At 39.3% G+C, this 24,219-nt stretch overlaps 3 protein-coding genes across 3 annotated transcripts; all 3 read left to right on the forward strand.

Annotated features, from left to right (window-relative positions):
* Positions 1-1,796: 1,796 nt before the first annotated feature.
* aco2 (aconitase 2, mitochondrial) lies at positions 1,797-9,598 on the forward strand. Its single transcript, XM_027006074.3, is given in 18 exon segments — positions 1,797-1,871; positions 2,719-2,861; positions 3,048-3,306; positions 3,570-3,662; positions 3,774-3,932; positions 4,079-4,229; positions 4,346-4,450; positions 4,538-4,629; positions 5,661-5,766; positions 5,906-6,063; positions 6,269-6,342; positions 6,487-6,598; positions 6,710-6,988; positions 7,077-7,268; positions 7,526-7,624; positions 7,626-7,680; positions 7,896-8,017; positions 8,557-9,598. Coding segments are annotated over 18 exon segments (2,370 nt in total). The 5' UTR covers positions 1,797-1,835; the 3' UTR covers positions 8,692-9,598.
* Positions 9,599-9,862: 264 nt separating this feature from the next.
* csdc2a (cold shock domain containing C2, RNA binding a) lies at positions 9,863-13,837 on the forward strand. The gene is made up of 4 exons (XM_027006078.3): positions 9,863-10,190; positions 10,801-11,020; positions 11,214-11,336; positions 11,483-13,837. The coding sequence occupies exons 2-4, from the start codon at positions 10,845-10,847 to the stop codon at positions 11,643-11,645; spliced, it is 462 nt and encodes a 153-aa protein (XP_026861879.2). The 5' UTR covers positions 9,863-10,190; positions 10,801-10,844; the 3' UTR covers positions 11,646-13,837.
* Positions 13,838-15,153: 1,316 nt separating this feature from the next.
* gucy2cb (guanylate cyclase 2Cb) lies at positions 15,154-24,145 on the forward strand. Its single transcript, XM_081697869.1, has 27 exons — positions 15,154-15,632; positions 16,152-16,264; positions 16,355-16,422; positions 16,694-16,909; positions 17,237-17,358; positions 17,465-17,564; positions 17,674-17,773; positions 17,907-18,048; positions 18,145-18,227; positions 18,427-18,547; positions 18,788-18,863; positions 18,985-19,087; positions 19,452-19,514; positions 19,592-19,663; positions 19,840-19,944; positions 20,048-20,134; positions 20,258-20,390; positions 20,514-20,651; positions 20,863-20,951; positions 21,072-21,169; positions 21,655-21,810; positions 21,961-22,153; positions 22,253-22,427; positions 22,643-22,741; positions 22,904-22,998; positions 23,146-23,222; positions 23,701-24,145. The coding sequence occupies exons 1-27, from the start codon at positions 15,431-15,433 to the stop codon at positions 23,897-23,899; spliced, it is 3,225 nt and encodes a 1,074-aa protein (XP_081553995.1). The 5' UTR covers positions 15,154-15,430; the 3' UTR covers positions 23,900-24,145.
* Positions 24,146-24,219: the final 74 nt, after the last annotated feature.

The following is a 24,219-nucleotide window of genomic DNA, read 5'->3' on the forward strand; positions in this document are numbered from 1 at the left end:
GAACTGTAGGCTTGAAAGCGTGATTATAGCACCCTACACACACACCAAAAAAAAAAGGGTTAAAATGTTTGGATTATCTAGCTAAATATTTTATCTGATTAAAACACTTGTAGCATTATTCGTTTATTTAAATACCTCACATAATATGTTTAATATATAGGCTAATACTTTAATATATTATGAGAGGAATTCATTAATTTAAGAAGACACTTACGCTCATTTTAGTTGAAACAAGAGGAGTTGGATACGATCATGAATAAGCCATGAAGATGTCTGAAGATCCAAACATAACGTAGGATATTCAGTCGAAAAATCTACGTGGAGATGGCACGTAATAAAAAATGTTTTAAAACATTTCCCCACTCACCCGCCTTCAGGAGATCTTTTCCCTTCAAGCTTGGGTCCTCTGCCAGAGGCCCCTAATAGAGTACCACGGGAACCACTGTTGCCTTCACCTCTACATCTTTTCCAGCTCTTATCTCAGCCCTTGGTATTTCTTGAGCTTTTCGTGTTCCTCATTACTGATGTTCCTATTGTTTGGGATTGCTACATCCATTATTACAGCCCTCTTCTGCTGCTTGTCCAGCACTACTATGTCCGGTTGGTTAGCCATTATCATTTTCTTTGTATCTGGAAGTCCCACAGGATCTTAGTATGGTCATTCTCCATAAATGATGGAGGTGTATCCCACTTAACCTTGGAACTTCCAGCCTGTAATCAGCACAGATGTTTCTGTATACTATGCCAGCCACTTGGTTATGGTGTTCCATGTTTGCTCCGCCTGCTAGCATCTTGCACCCTGCTGTTATGTGCTGGATTGTCTCAGTGGCTTCATTACACAACCTGCATCTGGGGTCCTAACTGGTGTGTAGATCCGAACCTCTATTAATGTTGTGTTCAGGACTTGTTCCTGTGCTGCCACGATTAGTGTCTCCATGTTGTCTTTCAGTCTAGCCTTTTCCAGCCATTGGCACAATTTCTCTATAACAGCAAGTGGGAGTTCATTCCACCATCTTGGAGCCAGGACAGACAATAGTCTCGATGCTTGCCTTCCATAAGGCCCGAAGCACAGTATTTCAAGCCAAGCCGTACTTGAGGTTCGAAGCACTCAAGGTACACTTCCACTTTTCAATTTTACCATTCTGATGGAATGTCTTTCACAAATGTTTGTAAAAGCAGACTGTATGGTTACATGTTTAATTTTATACCCCTGTGGGAATAGGACTGAATGAAACACCTGAATTCAATGATTCAAGAGATGTCTCCCAATACGTTTTGTTCACATAGTGTATATATATTGAACAACAATTACTAACACTAATAGGTTAGCCAAATTTTAAAAAGAATAGTATCATTACTACATAAAACACATGCCGTTTAAAGAACTTTTCACAACCGTCCGTGCAAAGTTCCCTGCACGTTGTCATAACGCCCTCCACATCGTTTTGGCGACCGTACAAAAAACGTTCAGAGGACGTTTGCGGTGAACGATGGGGCAGGTATTTATCTTAACTGGGAAAACAATTCAACATATCTCTTTTTATTTCATCTCTTTGTAGACAGCTCACCAGCCATTAATTTCGGCGTCTCAGCGCCCATGTCAAATGTGGTTTTGAGGTGTTATTATTTTGGTGCAAGAATTCACAAATGTGGATTTTAGCATTTAATAAATAATCCTATTATTAATGTTGAGTTCTTTGTATTTTAATTTTATTAATTTATTTTTGCCCTTTTTTTTGGCCAGCATAAGTCCTGAGCTCAGCAACAGAAAGTAACGTTACAGGCGTTATATTGCGACGTCACTTATAAGCGTCACATCTTTGTCAGTGAACAAAATGGCAACCTACTGCTTGACTGTCGCCCGGCTTCAGGTATTTAAAGAAAAATGCATTTGAAACTTAGCTAAACACGTTTCGTAATTTAGAAGTCGATTAATGTCGACTGTTAAAGCTAAGCGCTTCTGTCTACTATTCAAGGAAGGTTTTGGCAGACTACCATAACGAATGAGCCCTCGTCAACACTCCGCAGGTCATCGCTTCCAAGGATGTTGGCCGCTAGCTAGCTCCGTTGCTAAGTTGAATGCGCGATGGAGAGCTGTGATTCCCGTGTATTTGATGCAAAATCAGAAAACCACCCGTGCAAAATGCACCTGGATGTTAAGAAATTATACCTTTTTTGTATCGGAAAGAGAGGGTTTGTATTTTATTTGCAAGGTTAATACAAGGTTAAAATAAGCTATGAAGCATAGCAACCACGCAGGGCAGGGGCTCTTCTGCCGTTTATCCACCGAGACAGCGACTAAGGTTAGCACAGTGTAGGCGAAAGGTGGGGTTTCTTAAAAAAGCGAAATTATGATATTTAACATGGTAATGAGCCTACATGGCTTTATTTTTGGCTATTTTTGGAAATCATGTCTTTATTTTTGTCTTTTGCTGTTTGTTTTCTTTGGACCACGTCTTGTACTGTTAGTATTGTTCTGTTCGAAAAGACTTAGATAGTCTTACCCGTAAATTTCTTCCGTTGTTATTTTTCTAATTTATTTGGAAAATAGTGGCTAGTGAAGTTAAAATATAAACGGGAAATATTAATTTGCCACAGTTTGTGTTGGCAAAGTTTGTTAAATTGTGCACTTTGATTAGTTTATAAGTTGTAGTATGTTTTCTGCAAGTTTGTGTTGTCCATCTGGACCCTTTGGAAAAATGTCCTCTATTTTACCAGCTTGCACTGGGGCATGGCATCCGACGGCTGCATGTGTCTGCGGCCTTTTGTGCAAGAGCTAAGGTGTCCATGAGCCACTTTGAGCCCAGCTCCTACATCGCCTATGAGAAGCTCCAATCAAATGTCAACACTGTACGCAAAAGGTCAGGCTGCTCCACCAGCTTCTACTCTTGTTTGTTTCACTTCGCTTATCAACATTACTGTTTTATCACTGCTCTCATTATTGATTTGTCCACTCTTGGGTGCTTTTACTGCCCCCTGCCCTCCATTAACGTAGTATTGGAAAAGTCATAAGTAGTACAACAATGTGATCTGTCTGCATCAACTAGGCTTAACAGGCCACTCACCCTATCAGAGAAGATCGTGTATGGCCATCTGGATAGCCCCGCCGATCAGGAAATTGTTCGAGGGCGTACGTACTTGCGCTTGCGCCCGGACAGGGTGGCAATGCAAGATGCGACTGCGCAGATGGCCATGCTGCAGTTCATTAGCAGTGGGCTGCCTAAAGTAGCTGTGCCGTCTACCATCCACTGTGACCACCTTATTGAGGCTCAGGTAGGGGGAGCCCAGGACCTGCAGAAAGCAAAGGTAAGTGTGAGGCTAAATGCACTTGTTGCACCTTTAGTGAATCTGAGCATTCCTGCTGTGCAAGAGCAATCAAGTCTGAGCAAGAAACCATGTATTGAAATGTTTGCTAAGATTTAGATGACTCATAAAAGGTGCTATAGATTGAGTTTTGTGATTAATATAGCGAATTCCCTCAGTCTGTACTTAGTGTGTGGTTACTTTCTGAGTGGACAGTGATTCATGGTTTGTATCTCTCCCCACCCATCGCTTGCTATATAAAACAGGAAGTGAATCAGGAGGTTTACAACTTTCTTGCCAGTTCTGGGGCTAAATATGGTGTGGGTTTCTGGAAGCCAGGTTCTGGAATCATCCATCAGGTACTGTAATGTGGTTTGTAGTAGTGCTGATCACTAGAGAAGCCCTTAAAATGGCTTAAAGTATCCAAACATTTTCACCTTAGTGAATCTGAATTTTTACATCCTTCTCAGATTATTCTGGAAAACTATGCCTACCCTGGGGTAATGCTGATAGGTACAGACTCTCACACACCTAATGGTGGTGGACTGGGTGGTATCTGCATTGGAGTGGGTGGAGCTGATGCTGTTGATGTCATGGCAGGAATTCCATGGGAGCTTAAGTGTCCCAAAGTGAGTTGACCTTTCATATTCAAAGTTGCTGCCATCATTGAGTTTACCGTTATTTATTCACATTAATATCCTATTTAATGCTTTGCATTACTTGCTTATTTGCAATGACATCTTTTGACATAAGTCCATATTAATTATTTGTCCAGGTCATTGGTGTGAAGTTGACAGGCACGCTGTCAGGTTGGACCTCACCAAAGGACATAATCCTGAAAGTGGCAGGCATCCTGACTGTAAAAGGTGGCACTGGTGCTATTGTGGAGTACCATGGGCCTGGAGTGGACTCCATCTCCTGTACTGGTGAGGGCACCCACAATAATGACAGAGCAGGAATTGTAAAACAGGCAAATTAGTCACATCATAGGTTTTGTTTCATCTGCTTTCTTTTTACATGTACCATTTCCTTTATTATTTAGGAATGGCTACGATCTGTAACATGGGTGCTGAAATTGGAGCTACCACATCTGTTTTCCCTTACAATCATCGCATGAGGACATACCTGGAGAAAACCGGCCGTGCAGGTTAGTGGTTGTGTACATGGTAGAGGTGGAATAATTCATCCTTCTCATCTTCTTGATATTTTCAGGATTATTTTTCTTGTTTCTCAGATATTGCTGCTTTGGCTGAGGAGTACAAAGAGCTCCTGGTCCCAGACACTGGCTGTGAATATGACCAGCTGATTGAGATCAACCTGAATGAGGTGTGGACTAGGGCTCAACCCCCCCCCCCCCCCCCCCCCCCCCAAATGAACACTGATTCCCTGTTACCAATTTAAATGACTGATTACATTTAAACCGTTGTAGAGAATGTTGTTTTTATGTATTTATTTTTTATTAGAATTGTCTTTGGGGGGGGAAACTGCAAAAATAATAATCACAATATAGCAGTCAAATAGTGTAATACAAAAAAAAGGTTTGATTTTAAATATCCTTAACTGTCTTAAAATTGTTGGTACAATGCAGCTGTGTGAGTCCAAAAACAATCTAAGAAACCAACAACCTTATTTATTTTTTTAAATATGTGACATAATGGCTTTTGTGATATGCCAATGCATCAGAAATGTCTTCCCACCACTTGGGCTTATTTCATGTGCAACAGCACTAGTAAACACTCACTTTGGGTGTTAAGAAGGCAGCATGTATTTGTGCCATAAGTGCTGGGCCAAGTTTCTCTATGAGCTCATTCCTCTGTGGACTGCTGTCTTCATGCCATGTTATTTGATTTAAAAAAAATATATATATATGTATATATGTATAATATATATATATATATATAATATATATATATATATATATATATATATATATATATATATATATATATATATATATATATATATATATATATATATATATATATATATATATTTATTTATTTATTTATTTATTATTATTATTATTTTTTTTTATTAATGCATCACTGTTTAGGAGCAGTGCATAGGTCTGTTTGTTTAAAAAACAAACAAACAAAAAAAAACCTCAATGTTCACATTTTGCTGTTAATGGTAAAACATTCATTAGAATTAATTGGGAAATGTGGCCACCACTAGTGAGATAATCGGTAAATTCTGATATAATTAATCTGGAAATAGTGAAATTAGTTGAGTTGAAGGTTCCTGATATTTTACAGACTTATGGCATAAATGTCAACTGAAATGCTTTTGGTCATGGTAAAATGTTTAGTCACATCTACATTTTACCCTTTGCTGATTTACTGATTTACTTCTTGCAGTTGAAGCCACACATCAATGGTCCCTTCACTCCTGACCTGGCTCACCCAGTCTCAAGCATTGGATCTGTGGCAGAGAAAAATGGGTGGCCCCTAGATGTTAAAGTTGGTGGGTGCCACCAGAGGTCCATTAACTGATTCAAATGTATACAGCTTGATATAAAATGATACTAATTTTTTTCTAAGTAAACTGTTACTATGAATAAATGTTACACCAATGGCATGTTTTATTTTTCCAAACATCCCAGGTCTGATTGGAAGCTGCACTAACTCAAGTTATGAGGATATGGGAAGAGCCGCCTCTCTAGCTAAACAGGCTCTTGACAAAGGACTCAAATGCAAGGCCAAATTCACAATCACCCCCGGGTCAGAGCAGATCCGTGCCACCATTGAAAGAGATGGTTATGTAAGTCCCATTTATTGTTTTAGAAGCTTATTTAAAATGATACTGACCTATGATGGAGGACTGTACATAGACCAGGTATGGACACTGGATATGAGAACATTATCAGTTCCATATGCTGACAGTCAGTGCTCAGTGCTTAATTGGTAGCTCAGTGAGTTTGGTGATGGAGTTGACAGTAGTTTGGAATGACTTTTCCTGGTTGCAGTCTAAGATCTTCAATGATGTTGGAGGAGTTGTCCTGGCCAATGCTTGTGGACCATGCATTGGACAGTGGGACAGGTAATTAGAAATTAGAACTTTATTAGAAATCAGCCTATGAAAGTGACCCTTTTTTATTTAAAAAAATTCTTCTGAAATTGTTTATGATTCATGTAGTGTTTTATACATTTGGAATTAATCCTCTTATTTTTAAATGTTCCCCAGGCGTGATGTTAAGAAAGGAGAGAAAAACACAATTGTCACATCATTTAACAGAAACTTCACAGCTAGAAATGATGCTAACCCTGCCACCCATGCCTTTGTCACATCTCCAGAGGTACTAGGCCAATGGTCTAATTTGTAGAAAACCTACATTTTAGTCTGAACTTTTTTGGTTTTTCTTTTCTTTTATGTTCTCTTTCCCTTCTTTTTTTGATTGCGGTTTTAGATAGTCACAGCTCTTGCCATTGCTGGCACACTGAAATTCAATCCTGAGACTGACTACCTGACAGCTCCCAATGGAGAAAAGTTCAAGCTGCAACCCCCCACAGGCGACGAACTGCCTGCCCGTGGCTTCGACCCTGGACAGGACACATACCAGCATCCTCCATCAGATGGCACAGGCCTCAGAGTGGACGTCAACCCACAGAGCAACCGCCTGCAGCTACTGGAGCCCTTCGACAAGTGGAATGGCAGAGACCTGGAGGACTTGCAAGTTCTCATAAAGGTGTATTGGACAAGGAGTACATCTGGTTGGGTGTGGCCTTAGGCTCCTACTCTTCTCCACATCTGCCTCTGACCTTTGTCTTTCTCAGGTGAAAGGCAAGTGCACTACAGACCACATCAGTGCTGCTGGGCCCTGGCTGAAATTCCGTGGTCATCTGGACAACATATCCAACAATCTTCTCATTGGAGCTGTTAACGTTGAAAATGACGCTGTTAATAAGATCCGTAACCAGCTGACTGGAGAGTTTGGTGGTGTTCCTGATGTTGCCCGGGAGTACAAGGCAAGAGCTTCATCAGTCATGTTGTTATTTCCACATGGTTTCTTTTTATCATTTCCTATGGGCTGCATGGATAGCTTGTTCCATTTATATCAGAATAATCTAATTTAAGGTACACTTTAAATGTCAGATTTACCACACATCAGTGCAGTATTGCCACGTAAAAGGACAAGTGCTTTTACTATAGTTGTTTAACAGCCTTCAAAACTTTAGTAGCGCTTGATGTAAAAGACTTCTGCTTCTCAATTGTCCTGCTGTAGAGGAATGGTGTTTCGTGGGTTGTGGTGGGAGATGAGAACTACGGTGAGGGGTCTAGTAGAGAACACGCTGCCCTTGAGCCCAGACATCTAGGAGGCAGGGCTATTATTGTCAAGAGCTTTGGCTATTATTGTCAAGAGCTTTGCCAGAATCCATGGTGAGCAAGTGGAATTGTTTTTTCCGTCTCTTCCCCTATCAAATTTTGAGTCTAAACAGGTTTCACTATTAATCATATGTCCAACCCTATGTCAATTTATATTGGTGCTATATTGTTGAATTTTTAAATTTGTCATTCATAAGCTTAATTTAAGATGTTGTTTTTTTTAATCTAAGTTCAAGCTATTGTTTCTTTCATCCTTCATCTCTTAACAGAAACAAACTTGAAAAAGCAAGGTCTGCTTCCTCTTACCTTTGCTGACCCTGCCGATTATGAAAAAATCCGCCCAGATGACAAAATATCCATCACAGGTCTAAAGACCTTTGTCCCTGGAAAGGTGAGGAGTATTGTATCTTTCATTACAGTTTACTTTGGTTTCATGCCTGTTCTGTAAACAATCTCATAATTCTAGTGTAAACTCACAAGCCACTCTACATGTCTTGGGAGGTGTACAGTTAGAACCTTAAGCCCATCTGTTGTCATGCATAATTTGTTTTGATGATGATGATTGGAGCTGATACAGGGCTGATCAAAACAAAGTCACAATAGTGCTACTGTGTCAGTATTTAGAATGATACAGCACCAAATAATATCCAGGCTGCATTAGTCCTGTATTCAGAAGCCTTATAGGGTGGTGGGCAAATTGTGCATGGAAACATGTGGGCCCAGCCTGTGATTGGACACTTATTAAAAAAAAAAAGCATCTATAAAATAGGTCTGCCTTTTTGTAAAGTGGACAGTGCATGCAAGTACAACTTAAACCCTCGATTCCAGCTAGTGACCACTTTATTGGCATCTTGTCATATTGTCCCTGGTAAACAACAGGCATCAAAGAAATTACTGTGTGCGTCTGTGTGTTTGTGTGCGAACCTCTAGCCCCTGCAGGCCATCCTCAAACACAGTGATGGCAGCAAGGAAACCATCGAGCTGAATCACACTTTCAACGAGACTCAGATTGAATGGTTTCAGGCAGGCTCTGCCCTAAACAGGATGAAGGAGCTGCAGAAGTAAAAGAAAGCATACTACGAGTAAAAGGAGCTGGATTTGAAACAGACAGATCATATTTTTGGGGGGCCAGGAGTAAGCACACTCCTATGCAAAGCACTACACCGGATTGATTTATAAGTACCCAGTTAAACAAACAGTTCTGCAGGAAAGTCATCCAAATATGCAAATTGATACAGAAGCACGAGGACATGTGAGGAGCATGTCAGTCAAAGGCCTTGTACTCCACACAGATATTTTAAGTTGCATGAAGTTTCAGTGACTCTACCACTTTACATTTTTGGATGGTTTGATTTGAAGAGGTATTTTGATTGGGTTCCTCACCCAATCACAACCTTATCACAATCAGCTTAACAATCGTTGCTTTTTATTTGCTAGTCAAATAAAACATACATATGCTGCAATGAATACTGCTCGAGAAACTTTGTGTAGTTTGCTGTAGTATAAGGTGTGAGCAAGTTGTAAGACTGATATGCCATATTACTGCGGTATTAACTATTCTCTGAGTAATTTTACTGTAAGGGAGAGCCCTGGCTGTGTGTTGTCTTGTACCAATACCAACTTGCTTGTATATAGAATCAGCACTTGTGCTTCAGGTGACGCATCTTAAAATTTTAAAGAGTGCTTATTTATTAATATTATCAGAGAAATTCAAATCTCCATTAATTTTTGTCCATAGTTGTTGATTAAAGATCAAATTGAAGATGAGCCTTTTGTGTTTTGAGAGCATTTTCTTTTCTGTGTATTTTTGCACACATAATGGAGCTGTTTGTTTAGGGTTTTTTTAAACACCCTATAAGAAAACTTGGGGTATACCTTACATTGCCACACTAGTGAATATTGGAATATTGTATATCTCACTTGAATCTGATGATTAGAATGCTGAAATAAACTGATGAATTTGTACTCTTCAGTAGTAGACTTAATGTCTCATGGTTCATTGGAGTCTGTTAGGATTACTCTCATACTCATATTCTGGGTCATTTTAATGTGAAAGTGAAAAGACATTGTCTTGTTTTTCAACTAGCATTGTTTGAAAATTAGTAAAACTTATTTATTGGCATTAGGGTATAACATTTTTTTGGCTCATAAACGCGTTACTATTTTTTTCTTATGCATAGACGAAGCAATATAAGCATAATGTATAGTGTCAGACTCCTGTTCATCAGTGATTCATCTAGATAATACGGATCCTTGTCATAAGAATGTACATGGCTTTCATTACAGTTGTGAAGGCTGAATGATTTTAAGGGTATTTGTTCTAGATAAAACATCAAAACATCCATCAACCCTATGGTCCTCCACCTCCTTTTCCAGCACCTCGCTCGGTAGGCTCTGTTAGGTTACGTGGTGTTTGGTTAACAAACAACAGACTCGACAGGCCGTGGAGAACAAGGACTGCTTCGGACACAGGAACTGCATGATTGATTGCCTTATTGCAATGTAACGCTGCTAGCGTTAACTAAAAATAGGCCCATTACACCCACAGACGCAAAACAGATACGGTAAGAGCAGCCTTTGAACGTTTTTATTCGATGTGTAGCGGAGCTGTCGCGTAGCTTAAGATAGCCGTCTCCAAATACGGTTATCATTAATAAAATCTGGTTGTTTTATAAGGCGGTCAAATTTACAGGGTGAGTGGAGCGAGGAACTGTTCCTCGCTGTTTGCCGCAGTTTATGGTGGCTATGAAGTGGTCGTTTGTGTGGCTCGTTTAAACGAGGCATGGTTTCTGTCAAAATTATGCAATATTAACATGCTCGCTAGCCATTACGACAATAACGTTACTTGGGCAAATAAATCACACTGTACCAAACGGATGATGATGAGCATCTCAAGTCACAAGAAGACTGCTTGTTTCTCCTACCCTTATTGTACCTGCTGTAGTCCACAAGACGTTTAATCGATTTAATGTGACAAAAGCTAGCTAATTATTTTAATTAAAGAATGATCTTCATGTTCCTAGTGTTAAGTATTGGGTTTTTAAAATATATTTTTCCAGCTTGTTAACAAATAAAACCATCTTCAAAACCACAGCTTAGCATCGAATATTCTGTTGAAGCTGACCATCAAACTACTGTTGGAACTCTTTTGTGGCTTTTCTGGTTTGTCTCCAGCCCCAGAAGCCTGTGGGTTCAGAGGGGGTTAATTGCTCTAAGTGATGGCTGATTCAGATACCTCATCCTCATCCGAACCTCCACTGCACTGTCCCCACACTCCTCTCTCCCTGTCTTTCCCCTTCCTGAGAGAGGGCAGTCGTGTTTGGGAGAGAAAACCACCACAGTCCGGGGAGCCACCAAGTCCACTTCCCACTCGCCGCAATCGCACCTATTCCGCGTAAGTCCAGAGCAAGTTGCAGCATACTTTGGAAAATGGCTTATTGTATGTATGAATACATCTCATCATAGCATCCAAAATACTGGAGTGTGTGTTGCTTGTGTATTCTGTGAGGGAGAACTTTGCTTTGCCTTTTTTTCATTATGCATTTATATATTCTCTTTTCTGGTGTATTGTCTCCACCCTTGTTAAGTACTGTGAGGGCCAGGTCTGGACAGGTTTTCAAGGGAGTCTGCAAGAATTTTTCCAGGTCCCAGGGACATGGTTTTATCCGCCCTTCTAACGGGGGAGAAGACATTTTTGTTCACATCTCAGAGTAAGTGTGATTGCTTAGCAGAGCTAGAGGTAATGTAGTGAACAACAGAACAGTACATGTATCGCAGTGCATAAGTTACTTACTTAGTTACTGAATTTTTAATGTTGTGCAATAATTTTAATGTTGTGCATTATCTCACTCATCAGCATTGAGGGTGAATATGTACCAGTAGAAGGAGATGAGGTGACCTACAAAGTGTGTCCTGTTCCTCCCAAGAACCTGAAGCTCCAGGCTGTAGAGGTGGTCATCACCAGCCTTACACCGGGGACCAAGCATGAGACCTGGTCTGGACAAATAATCAGCTCCTAGCTCAGATTGGTAGTGCTGACAGTATGAAGAACGGACATTTGGGCTGGAAGGGTTCTGACATAGGAGAGGGTGGAGGCATGTGGAACAAAAGATAACTAAAAGGGTTTAAATAAACATCTAAAAGAGAGCTAATGAGGACAGTGACTTAATGAGTTTGAAATGTGTTATATCTAAGTAGGTTATGGATGGGATGGGAACTGGTGTTGTGTAACTTGTGTTTTTTAGCTCGACAAATGTGTGGTAAAAGCAACTTTTAATGGGAGGATTGCTTGGCATTTACTGGAGTCAGTTTAGCAAGGTCAAATGAAGTTTGAAAGGGCCACAACACACAATGACTAAAAGTGTCCCTTAGGTTATTATTGTCTCCGTCTTTATGGATGTCATTTATTTCTGTATTTATTTTATTTGTTTCAACATAACAGAGATTTTGGTAATTACATGCACTTAGAGTAACGCTTACATTTCACACACTACTGGATAACCAAAATTTAAACAGGGGTCCATAGATGAATAGTAATAGTTAAAAGTAGTTTTGCATAACCTAAAATCTTGACAGTGGGAACCCATTCTTTATTAAGAACCCTGGAAACGATCACAAACCTCAGACTTCTCACAAAGAGATGCTTATTTTTGACATTAGTCTGTCAGACATTGTCCTTGTGTCTGTGACTGCATTTACATGTACAGTATTTGGCAGATGTAAGTGTCCAAAGTGACTTACATATTTACTATATTTTACATATTTAGTAAGTATAGAGGTGCTCCCAGGGAACTAATAATTTACATTATTATACTGATAGTATGCATTTTGAGAACTCAGATTTGAAGAGCTTTGGTTCAGAAATTCCTATAACTGCTCATTTCAAGGCAAATTAAAAAAAAAACTTTATATGATTTAACAGCTGAGGAGTCCACTTTAAAATTACTTCACTCATAAAATACACATCAGTACAAAAGAAAAACGTGCTTATTAGAAAATGAAAGGAAGGATTTGTGCAACATGGAAGAAATTTAAAAAATGTAAAAAAACAAAAAAAAACAACAACCTTTAAAAGATCACATACAGAGTTACAAGTGTGTGTGATGTACAATTTAAAATGAGTAGATAGAAAAAGATTTGCATCCTGATCTAGGAAGCTGTAGATTAAGCATTATATTACTGTCATTCCAAGTTTTTCCTTAATAACTCGTTGGGGTTTAGTAGCAACAGATTAGTTGCATTATGTTTAATGCCCAAAGCCTGAGGGCAAACCTCATGTTAGGGCTTCAAACTCCTTTATTTCCTTGCTAGAGTGTGAGCAATCTAATGTGTCCACGCCATTAAATAACAGTTAAAAGGGTTCAAAGTGCAATCTGTTTGCACTGAAAGTGAAAAACAATAAAACATGTTCACATCATCCTGAGTACTATAAATGTCACCAGTTTATGTGATCATTTCAATTCAAGAAAAGCAACCACTGCCCGCTGGATAGTATTATACAACTGCTATAATTTACTTCTGTCAGTGTTAGTGCTAAAACATGTCCACAAATAAAATGAGTTAACCAGATACACGTTGTCACCCAGTCCCAAATCAGATCTGATAGTCCTTCCAATGAGAGCTACTGCACACAATGATTCTCTTGACACTGGAGTAGCAAGCCATGAAGCTTTATTACACTTTAAACAAGACCGTGTGCTCTGGGAAACTAAAAAGCTCATTGTCATTGTGCTTCCCACTTCCCCTAACTCTTTTAAACATTAATCTGACAAACCGAAGGAAGCTTGTGTGCAGTGCACATATATGGTGATAGCTTGATTCGAAGAAAAAAGAGACTAGAACATTTTTGCATGTTAGAATGTTAGAATTTTTACTCAGGAAGTACTCTTACTGATAGATCCCGTCGACCAGAATATCCTGTACGTCTCATGTTTGTGATTCTAATGTATAATAAACTGATTCCTCACTGGATGTATGTTTACACAGACTGGAGCAGAACAAAATCAGTGCTATTACATTGAACAAAGTGCTGCCAATTTTTGAGTGGCATATTTTTGCATTTTTTCTGTTATGTTGATGGAAGACCATACAGTGCAGTCTTGATATATTTGGACAGTGACATGGTTTACGTTATCTTATGTTTTTTGGCTCAGTACTCCAGCACAGTGGATTTGAAGTGAGATTTCAAGGTTAAAGTACAGAATGTCTGCGTTAATATGAGGGCATTTATAGCTATACTGGGTGAACCATATAGAAACCGTGGCTCTTTTTATACATAGCACTTGGCTTGGGAGAAGTACATAAATCCTTCCCTTTGCATATAACTTGTGCATATATGTGTAATATATAGTGTAATATTACTCAGTTAAAAGTGGATGCCAAGCATTCAAGTATGCACTTCAGTTAATCTTTTCTCAAGTATGTAGGTGCATATTTTTGCGACAGCACTGTTTAAAATATTTTTTTTAAATATTCAAAGATATATTTTTTAATGTTCTGTCCAAAAAACCTGACTTAATTACTCAACATCTACTCATTAATTGGACTCTAATTGTAATCATCAGAGGGTTTCCTCTCAGTTCACTCATATTTAAAAAGCTTATTGTTAGACAAATGTAGTGGAGTCAAAACCCATCTCTTTTAATTGTAAATTACTAAAAGCACATTGTGGAATATGTTCTCTGTTGTGCTCAACCTTTGCAATGCTCTCTTTGGGAGGGTGGGGGCATCATTCATCATTTGAAACTCCTTTGCTGATTTTTTTTTTCTTGTCCAGCAATGTGTATTGCTGTATCATTAACTCATACACAGGAAAACTAACAAAAGCTCCAGCATTGATTCTAGATGTGACAGTAAAGCAAGTCTGTCCAAACCAAATCAAGAACACCAGCCAGGATGTAAACATAGCCATCAAATTCTACCGCAAAGAGAAAAATATAGAAGCTTCAGAGGGTTGACCACAATCTGAAAAAACACTTTAAGGGTATATATATAAAAAAGCACCTAAAACAAGCAGGAGCTGAAAATGTTTACATTACAGACCTGGTGGAGGAACACCAAGGATCACCTGATGGTGTCTATAGACTACGTGAAAATTTTATTTATGTTAATTTGTCAGATTCCTTATGGTCTCTTAAAATTTGTATGCTATGTATAAAAAGGTGTAACCAATGTACTACCCAATATGTTTTGGCAAATCTTTCTCATCAGTCTTTTCCCAGAGGGTGACTATGCTTACTTGGTAATATAGACACATCACTTTCCATATAAAATAATAAAAATCGATTTCTGAACAACTAACCCACACAGGGAGGGATTAACTCGTATAAACGTTTATATAGTCGATCTTTCACATCAATCGACTAAACCCATTGCCTATTTGATGGCAGATTAGGCCTACTCGGTGTGACGACATGGGTTGTTCATTAACGCAAAGGTAACAAGTAATAATCCTGAGAGCAGGGAGGTGTCTGACCCATATCGGCTTTAAACACATTCTACGTCGTTCGTCTTCTCGTCATTGGAATATGCAAAATTATAAATTTGTCAGGCTAGGGTAAACAATAAGGATCTTGCCGAACTAGCATTGTATAGACTGCCGTTGAAGAGATTATGTTTTTTTAAAAAAAAACTTAATGTATTCACGTTTATCTTTTTACGTGACTTTGGCTCTTTATGATAGTAACTTGATAATTAATATCCACTCGGGCTACAATCGGCAAACGTGTGGCTGTTCACTACTAAAGAGATTATTAAGTGGATTCATCAGCACTTGGATAACAGTGAGTGTTAACAGATGTAGTAAATGATGAGCAACTCGGTTTTTTTTTTCCTCTTGTGGATTTTTCCAACTGGAAATAATTTCCTGGCCCCGTCTTGCCTCAAAGGGGAATACATGATGAACGTAGTCTTGTTGGAAGACGGTGTGTCACCCTGGAGTATGAATTTAGTAAAGCCTGAAGTGATGAAAGCTATTAAAATCGATGCTGAAATCAACTTCAACAATGGTAAAATCTCTCTCTCTCTCTCTCTCTCTCTCTCTCTCTCTCTCTCTCTCTCTCTCTCTCTCTCTCTCTCTCTCTCTCTCTCTCTCTCTCTCTCTCTTTCTCTTTCTCTTCCTATAGGTTTAAAAAATACTGGACAATTAATCCGCAATCTACTTTTTGCATTGTGTTATTAGCAGAGTTTTAAATATTCTCAGAGCACCTTACTCAAACTGACCATAAATGACATATACTAAAGGATACTCCATATAGTAATCATGGTATCTAAACTATATAATGCTTAAATATAGCTCTTTTAAGTTTTCTGTTAAACACACAGGATTTCATTGCTCAGTCTTGTAATTTGTTAGAAACTTTTCATATTAGTTTCCTTGTAGTTACTGAGCATTTCACTGTAGTTACTGAATAACTATGCTTTAAGATTAAGAACTAAATAATAAGCCTGCAATTTGAGAGGCTAAACACAATATTTCTGTAGTCACAAAAGGTTGCTTTTTAACATTAACTAGTGTTTGATTGTAGGTGTGAACCACAGTCTGACTGCAAGCTACCATGGGTTTAAAACCCTTTATTACAGAAACAAAGGCTGCACCAGTAGCAGCTGTGAAGGTGTTGAGACGCTTAAAGACCTTCAGGTGAATGTTGGTCTTGAATCCCACCAACTATAACACACGTTCAATGCAGTTGCCACCACATTAAATCTTATTGGTGATTTTCTCTTATAGGATTCAGGGACAATGGGCTGTGCTCTCCTAGGGCCAACCTGCACTCTTGCAACCTTCCAACTGGTAGAGTGAGTTAGACCTTTCCATTTTGCTTTGGTTAATCCATGTGCCATATATCCAAGGCTTTACCCTCAATGGAAAAGTATTCAGGTAGCAATCCTGCTAAAACACTTTGTCCTGGTTTGTGTCTTGGCTCCTTTCTCTATGCCTTGCCTTATTACATTGTTTAAAATTGGTATAAATACTTTTGACAATTTGCCAATCCTGTTCTGCCTACAAAATAACATGCAATTTTATTCTGGTTGTGTTCCCATGTGTGTTGTGCCTGATCTCTGGCAGTATTGAGATTGGTCTGAAGCTCAACATGCCCATCATCTCAGCAGGAAGCTTTGGCCTGTCTTGCGACTACAAGGCCAACCTGACACGCTTACTGCCTCCAGCTCGCAAGGTTGCCAGCTTCTTCATCAACTTTTGGAAGTTTAAAGATGATCTTAAGCCTCCATGGAGAACTACATACATCTACAAGAAAACTAATCTCACAGAGGATTGCTTCTGGTTGGTCACCTAATATATTCTTTGCATGAGTTAATTGAAACTGGCCAGTGGTAGCTGAGTGGTTAAGGTACTTTACTTGTAATGAGAAGGTTGCTGCTTCAAGCTCCACCACTGCTAAGTCCCTTGAGCAAGACCCTTCACCCTCAATTGCTCAAGTTGTACTCAGTCATAATTGTAAGTTGCTTTGGATAAAAGTGTCAGGTAAATGTAAAGTGTAGGGGAATGTTTGCCTGCCAATGGGTTACATTACCTAGGAAAGTGCAGTGCATACTGTGTTTATTACCTGCTTATTGTGTTTTCTGGGATATACTTCTTTTTAACCTGTAGGTACATGAATGCCCTTGAGGCTGATCCAGGCCCCTTTGCATCTGAAATTGAAAAGCAAGTGTTCCTACGGAAAGAAACAGACCTCAGCAATCTGCTAAAAAGCAAAGACATGAAAAGTAACTGTAAGATGGACGTTTGTTTTGTTTGGGGAAGTGAGGTCATGCCTTTTCTTTGATATTTCATTAGCCCAATGTTGTATCCAAATGTTAAAATGGGCTTCATCCACAGTGTTCATCTTATGTGGAACTCCTGAGGACATTATGGATTTGAAGAACGGATCCATGGATTCTGATACTCACACTACATTTCTCCTGATTGACCTGTACAGGTTGGTCATCCACCCAGGTCAACTCATTTGCTTTTATTTGTAAATCTTCTACAACCGCACTTTGTTCACAGAATGTTAACTCGTGAACAATGCCACATATCTCGCACAGTGACAGATATTACAATGAGGCCTCCAGTCCTGCTATGAGAAACGTCCTGGTGCTGACCATGCCCAACAGAAGGACCTACAACATCAGCTCGAACAACACTGTCAGGGGCATTTAACACTTTCATTCCACCCACAATTGTGTGTTGGTTTGTGTTTGTTTGTTTGTTTTGTTTTCCACATCCACTCCTCCTATTGTTTGGCTCATGTTTGTTCCTTCTGTCCTGTGGTCTGCAGATGAACGACTATATTGCAGCCTATCATGACGGAGTACTGTTGTTTGGCCAGGTGATGAGGACCATTTGGGGCACTCCCACCTCAGAACTCAGTGACATTGATGCTGTCAACATAAACTACTTCAGGGATATTTCCTTTAATGGTGATGAGAATGCGAAACAAGTTCAGTGTCATTTTCTCATTAAAGCCACCAGAATGTTCATTTGTTTATTTGATTCTTATGTGTTTATGGTCACAGGTATTGCAGGGGATTATGAGTTAGATGAGCATGGTGATAGAGATGTGGTATTCTCACTGATTTACACCAATGCCAACAATGAGGTAGGTAATAAATCTCACTCCTGCAGCAGATTGTTTTGTCATATCAAACAAATTGCCAAAATTTGTAAAGCAGCTATAAATTCATGTCTCTTCTTTACTCTTCTCAGTAACAGTGAGTACACATAGTTTCTTGGCAAAAGGGTGCAATTAATTTGTGCTATCAACTATAAAAACCTAATTGCTCCTTTCTGCTCTACAGTACAGAGTTCTGTATGAGTTCAACACCACCCTTAATCAAACAGTGCAAGTCGACCCTTATCCCACATTCATCTGGGTTAACAATCGCCTCCCCCAGGATCGACCCCTTACGGAGGGTAAAGGTACTATGGTGCTCACCTCTCTTCTAACTTTAGAGGCTTATAGTATTTAAAACTGTCGAACACTGCAAGCATCATATTCAGTACTCATAAAATAAGGCAGTGTAAAATGCAGAGTACTGAATCAGAGAAATTCTCTTACAGTTTAACTTTACCACTTTTTAAAAAATGGCACAATTCATATGACTACCATTTGCAGACACTTAGAAAGTCATGTGTGACTCACTGTGTCATTATATTCAGGTTTAGATATCACTCTCATAGCACTGGGCTCCACGGCAGTGGGATTGATTGCCTCAATCGCGTTCATCTTTTATTGGTGAGAATGTCAGACTTGATTTAATAACCTCAGCTCCTGCCTGTTGTCACATTATATAGTCTTTCAACTGTTTGTTGTGTTGTGTTCAAACCACACAATTGCATACCTTTTATTTTATCAGGCAAAACAGGTCATATCGCCATAAACAGAAACGATGGTCACACATCTCCACAGAGCTAATCACTCCTGTGGAGTCCAGTAAGAGGAATATGGTGTCTCTAAAGGTGATGTGGGTCACCTGCCATGGTTTAGGCCTTATGCTTTCAAATCCCATTGTACCCTGATTCATTTACTCTTCATCTGCTCGGGCTGTCAGATCACAATAGGACATGTCACTATGAAAATCAGATTTATTACATTTTGTTCCCTATTCCCCACTTACCTTACATAAACAGTGCATGTCATCTTTTTTTAAAAATCCACCAAATTTGTGTTTTGAAAGCTTTTTGTTTTGTATTTCAAGTTGATTCCATGCCAATAATTTTGTTGACAAGAAATATTCACTCGGAACACATATAATCAGACTTATACAGAAAGTTAGTAGTCTACAGTCAAACATTTATTAACTGCATTGTTCTGGTCATTCAGATTGATGAAGATGCCTGGAAAGATAAAAGTAACATGATTCGTTGTGCACGCTATGATAAAAAGGTACTTTGCGATTCTTCCTGTGTCTCTTCCACCATTGTAGTGTAAAAATCATTCATCTAAACTGTCTGTGATTATAGACTGTCATCCTTAAAAGGCTGAAGCACTCTGATGGCTACTTCAGTGAAAAACAGAGAATTGAGCTTAACGCAGTAAGAAAATTCACCTGTTATTCCCTTTATGTCTTACGTCATGATTTGTGCATTGTTATTCAAATTTAAATAAATGAAACCATGAATACTGCATTTCCCATTTCTTGAGGCATGTTTTCTTAAAATGTTTTATTTCTTGGGCATGTGACAAAAAAGCTTTTAAACTTTCATTTCAGTTGTTGCAAATTGATTATTACAACCTGATAAAATTCTATGGCACAGTCAAGATTGAGCATGAGGCTCTTGGAGTGTTTGAGTATGGAGAGCGGGGATCCTTGAGGGTGTGTATACCACCACTCACATCTTGACCTCACAGCTGAACATGTTTACCTCATATTTACACATATAGCTTGTGTAAAACACTGCCTTTCCATGTTCTTCCAGTATGTGCTTGATGATAAGATCTCTTACCCAGAGGAGACCTTCATGGACTGGGAGTTCAAAATATCTGTAATGTATGACATTGCGAAGGTATTTCACCTAAAACGCTTTCTGAGTTTTTAGATTTCTTAAAGGGTTTTGACATTACATTGTTATACTTAGTAACATGGGGTCTTTGTACGGTGTCATTTCATTTGCCTTCCTGCACTGGAGGGCATGTCATATCTCCACTCAAGCAAAATTGAAGTCCATGGTCACCTGAAATCCACTACATGTGTCATTGACAATCGTATGGTGGTGAAAATAACTGGCTTTGGTTTTAATACTTTTCTCAGCCCAGACAAAGGTAAGGTCTCTAATACCTCTGATTTTATATTGACCAGAATCTTACGTCTTTCTAAATTATAGAACTGATATGAATGTAATTGATCTCTTTGTATAGTCTGTATTGAATCTTTCGCTTTTTCAGATCTGTGGACTGCCCCAGAACACTTACGGAAGGAGGGGATCTCTCAGAAGGGAGATGTCTACAGTTTTTCCATAATCGCTCAAGAAATCATTCTGAGAAAATGCACTTTTTATACCAAGACCGTTTCTGACCAAGCAGGTGAGCTCGTATGCTTTCCAGCTCAAAAATATACACATAGTGACCCCTGCTGGTGAACATCAGATTTACTGTCCATGTCATATTCATGCTCAGTGAGGCTAGTAAATTGATAGTTGGATTATCTTTTGACAATTACCTAGGCAGAGGAGAAATTTTATTTATGCCAGGCAGTTCTTATTTGTGATATAACATTACCCTTTTTCTTCAAAAGAAAAGCTGGACCGTGTGGAATATCCCAGAATGATGCCCTACTTCAGACCTGATCTAAACTTTGAAACTGCTAGTCAAAAAGAACTAGAGGTAAAGTGTATAAGCACACGTGCAAAAACATTTGTTATTCCTCAGATGTTTCTAATAAATGTAGCTTTAACAGTTGACAGAGCAACCGTCAAAGACAATATGGCTTGTGTTGACTAACAGTTCCAGGTGTACACACTAATTAGAAACTGCTGGGATGAGGACCCTGAGAGAAGACCAGACTTCAAAAAGATTGAAAGCACTTTGGGAAAGATTGTCAGGTGACTTTTTTTTTTCCATTCATAAACTCTAAAAGAAAATAAACATCATAAATGTCAATGTCATGTGCAGGCAAAAAAGGAGGAAGCAGAGGTGCAAGTCTCCAGCTGACATGTTTAATGAAATCAATGAAATGAAACCATAAAAATGCACAAACTACAAAAAAAGAAGCCACATAATATAACAATGATCGACAATGGTCATAAAACTATACAGGGCTAAACAGAGTTAACATAATAATAACCCCCCGGTGGTGTGACTACTGATGTTTAATATATTTAATACCCACCACCTGAGGGAGGTGCGGACAAACAGAAACAAAATGTGAAACATAAGTACAACATAAACACAAGTCTACGTGTGCCACCGTATGCTGGTAGCTGTAGGGGGTGGGGGCACCATGACAATCAAAACATGTTTTGTCATAAAAGAGATATTGAAGTATTGTTCTTTCACAGACACTTTTTCTTTCACTTATTGCTAAAAGTCTGCACAACCAGGCCAATGAGAGCTACATGGGCAATCTGATTCGCCGGCTACAGATGTATTCACGTAACCTTGAGCACCTGGTGGAAGAGCGCACTGCCCTGTACAAGGCAGAAAGAGACAGAGCAGACAATCTCAACTTCATGCTTCTTCCTGGGTTAGTCTCAACATAACACGGTTCCACAGATCCTGCTCGATACATTCAGTTTGGGAAATCGTAATTCTCCCCTGCCGCTGTTAGTAGTACTAGTACTACTTAGTACATTGGAGATACATTCTTTATTCTGTATCTGCCCATGTATCTCAGGCCAGTGGTGCGGTCTTTGAAGGAGACGGGCAGGGTGGAGCCTGAGTTCTTTGAAGAGGTCACCATCTACTTCAGTGACATCGTAGGTTTCACCACTCTTTGCCACTACAGCACGCCCATGGAGGTGGTGGACATGCTCAACGACATCTACAAGCACTTCGACAGCATCCTCGACCACCATGATGTCTACAAGGTTCCTGTGCACCACAGTGATTGCACAGTGTCTGGGCAGAATTGGTTTTTGAGTTTTGAACATACTATGACCTCATGTCTTTGTCTTCATCCATCTTAGGTAGAGACCATTGGTGATGCCTACATGGTTGCCTCGGGGTTGCCACGGCGGAACGGCAACAGACATGCAATGGACATTTGTCACATGGCACTGGACATCCTGGGTTTCATGAGAACATTTGAGTTGCGACACCTACCGGGTCTGCCTGTATGGATCCGTATAGGCGTACACTCAGGTACTGTCCAGACACCCCGCCCACCCATGGCCTTCTATTCATGGCCACTTACATACAACATGCCTCTTAGTAATACTAATGGCTCCTGTGTTACATATTAAAGATGAATGTTTTGACATATGTTACTACATTCATTTGTATGTTGATCATGCAGTTTGCTGCTCTGACATATGAAGTGAGTTTCTGTCCATAAATTCTTCTGTGTGTCTGCAAAGGCCCTTGTGCTGCAGGTGTGGTAGGAGTTAAGATGCCCAGATACTGTCTCTTTGGAGATACAGTGAACACAGCTTCTCGCATGGAGTCCACAGGATTACGTAAGCATCAAGCACACCATTACTAATGCAGTTGCTGTTACCTGTATTGTATTTGTTTTCCTTAAGCTTCCAGAATGGTTTATTTTCATCAGTTCCACGAAGGACTGTTTGACAGATTTACTAAGATTTAATGACTGCCTTCCATATCCATATTTGACCCAGCCTTGAGAATCCATGTGAGTCAGTCGACTATCGACATTCTCAAACGTACTGACTGCAAGTTTGAATATGAGAAGCGAGGAGAGACATATTTAAAGGTCTGTAATGTTTTTTTAAAAGTAATTTATGGCTATCCGCAGATAAAGACATAAATGAATACAACTCCAGGAAACCCATTTCCTCTGTTAACACTAAGAGGTGACCATCGCTCTGATTACATTTGTGCACCTATTGGTGATCTTTAGGGTAAAGGCAAAGAGACAACATACTGGTTAACAGGAGTCACGTGGCAAGCCTACAACCTGCCTACACCCCCTGCAGTGTGAGTGGGCCACCTTTTCTCCTTTATTCATTATTCATACATATTGAATATATATGTGTATGTGGGTTTCAACTGGCCTGCAGTCAAGCTGGCTAGACATTGTATGTTAAACTGAAATATATTCTATATAATTACTTACTGTTTAGCATTGCAAAAACAGACCAGACAATGAACTGGTGAGTTTCAAAGAGGTTGTAAACACACACACTCTCTATATGTTTAGAATGTAATTTGCTGATTAGACACACTGCATATTTTGTAGTGCTCCGGAGATTTACTGGTCCATGCATAGTGTGTTCTGCAGTTGCCCACAACAAACAGCATATGGTCAGGAGATATGTGCAGTTCTCTGTTCTGTCGATTTCTCTCCTCTACGTTTAGAGTGCTTTAAAAAAAAAAGGGCAGGCTGGTAATCTTATGATGTTGGACTGAAAAGGCAACAGGTTGAATTTATGTGTTTTCCCACTGGCTATGGTAGAGAAAACCTACAGCGTCTGCAGCAGGACCAGGCCCAGATGATAAAGAGCTGTCTAGAGCAGCGGTCTCCAAACCTGGGCAAGAGGAAAACGCTTTCAACACGCCAGAGGAAGTTGCGAGCAAACTCTGAGCTGTTAGGACCAGAGCAGCCTGAATACCTACACCTGGCTACTGTAGACAACCTTAACACATACCTGTAACATTCTTTAAGCCCTCACAAACAGTTGCTGATGCAGTGAAACAACTTGCTACAGATTTCCTACAGAATATTGTACATGCTATATTTAAATATTCTGTTAGGTTATACTTTAAAGTAGTATTGTTTGTTGGAGTAGTAATCGTTTGATGTTTTCCTTTGGCTAGGCTATTTTCCTTAGCAGCCAAAAACCTGGCCAAACTGTACATTGTGAGAATGTTCATTTTTGACATTTACTGTATTTTGTATTTTTTAATGGCTGTTGTGTATGTTTTAGCTGTAGAAGCCAATGTGAAAGACAGGTAGAGGTATCTACAGTATACT

Source organism: Electrophorus electricus, chromosome 15, assembly GCF_041902795.1.
Source record: "Electrophorus electricus isolate QZ-2024a chromosome 15, ASM4190279v1, whole genome shotgun sequence".
In the NCBI taxonomy this organism is placed as follows: domain Eukaryota; kingdom Metazoa; phylum Chordata; class Actinopteri; order Gymnotiformes; family Gymnotidae; genus Electrophorus; species Electrophorus electricus.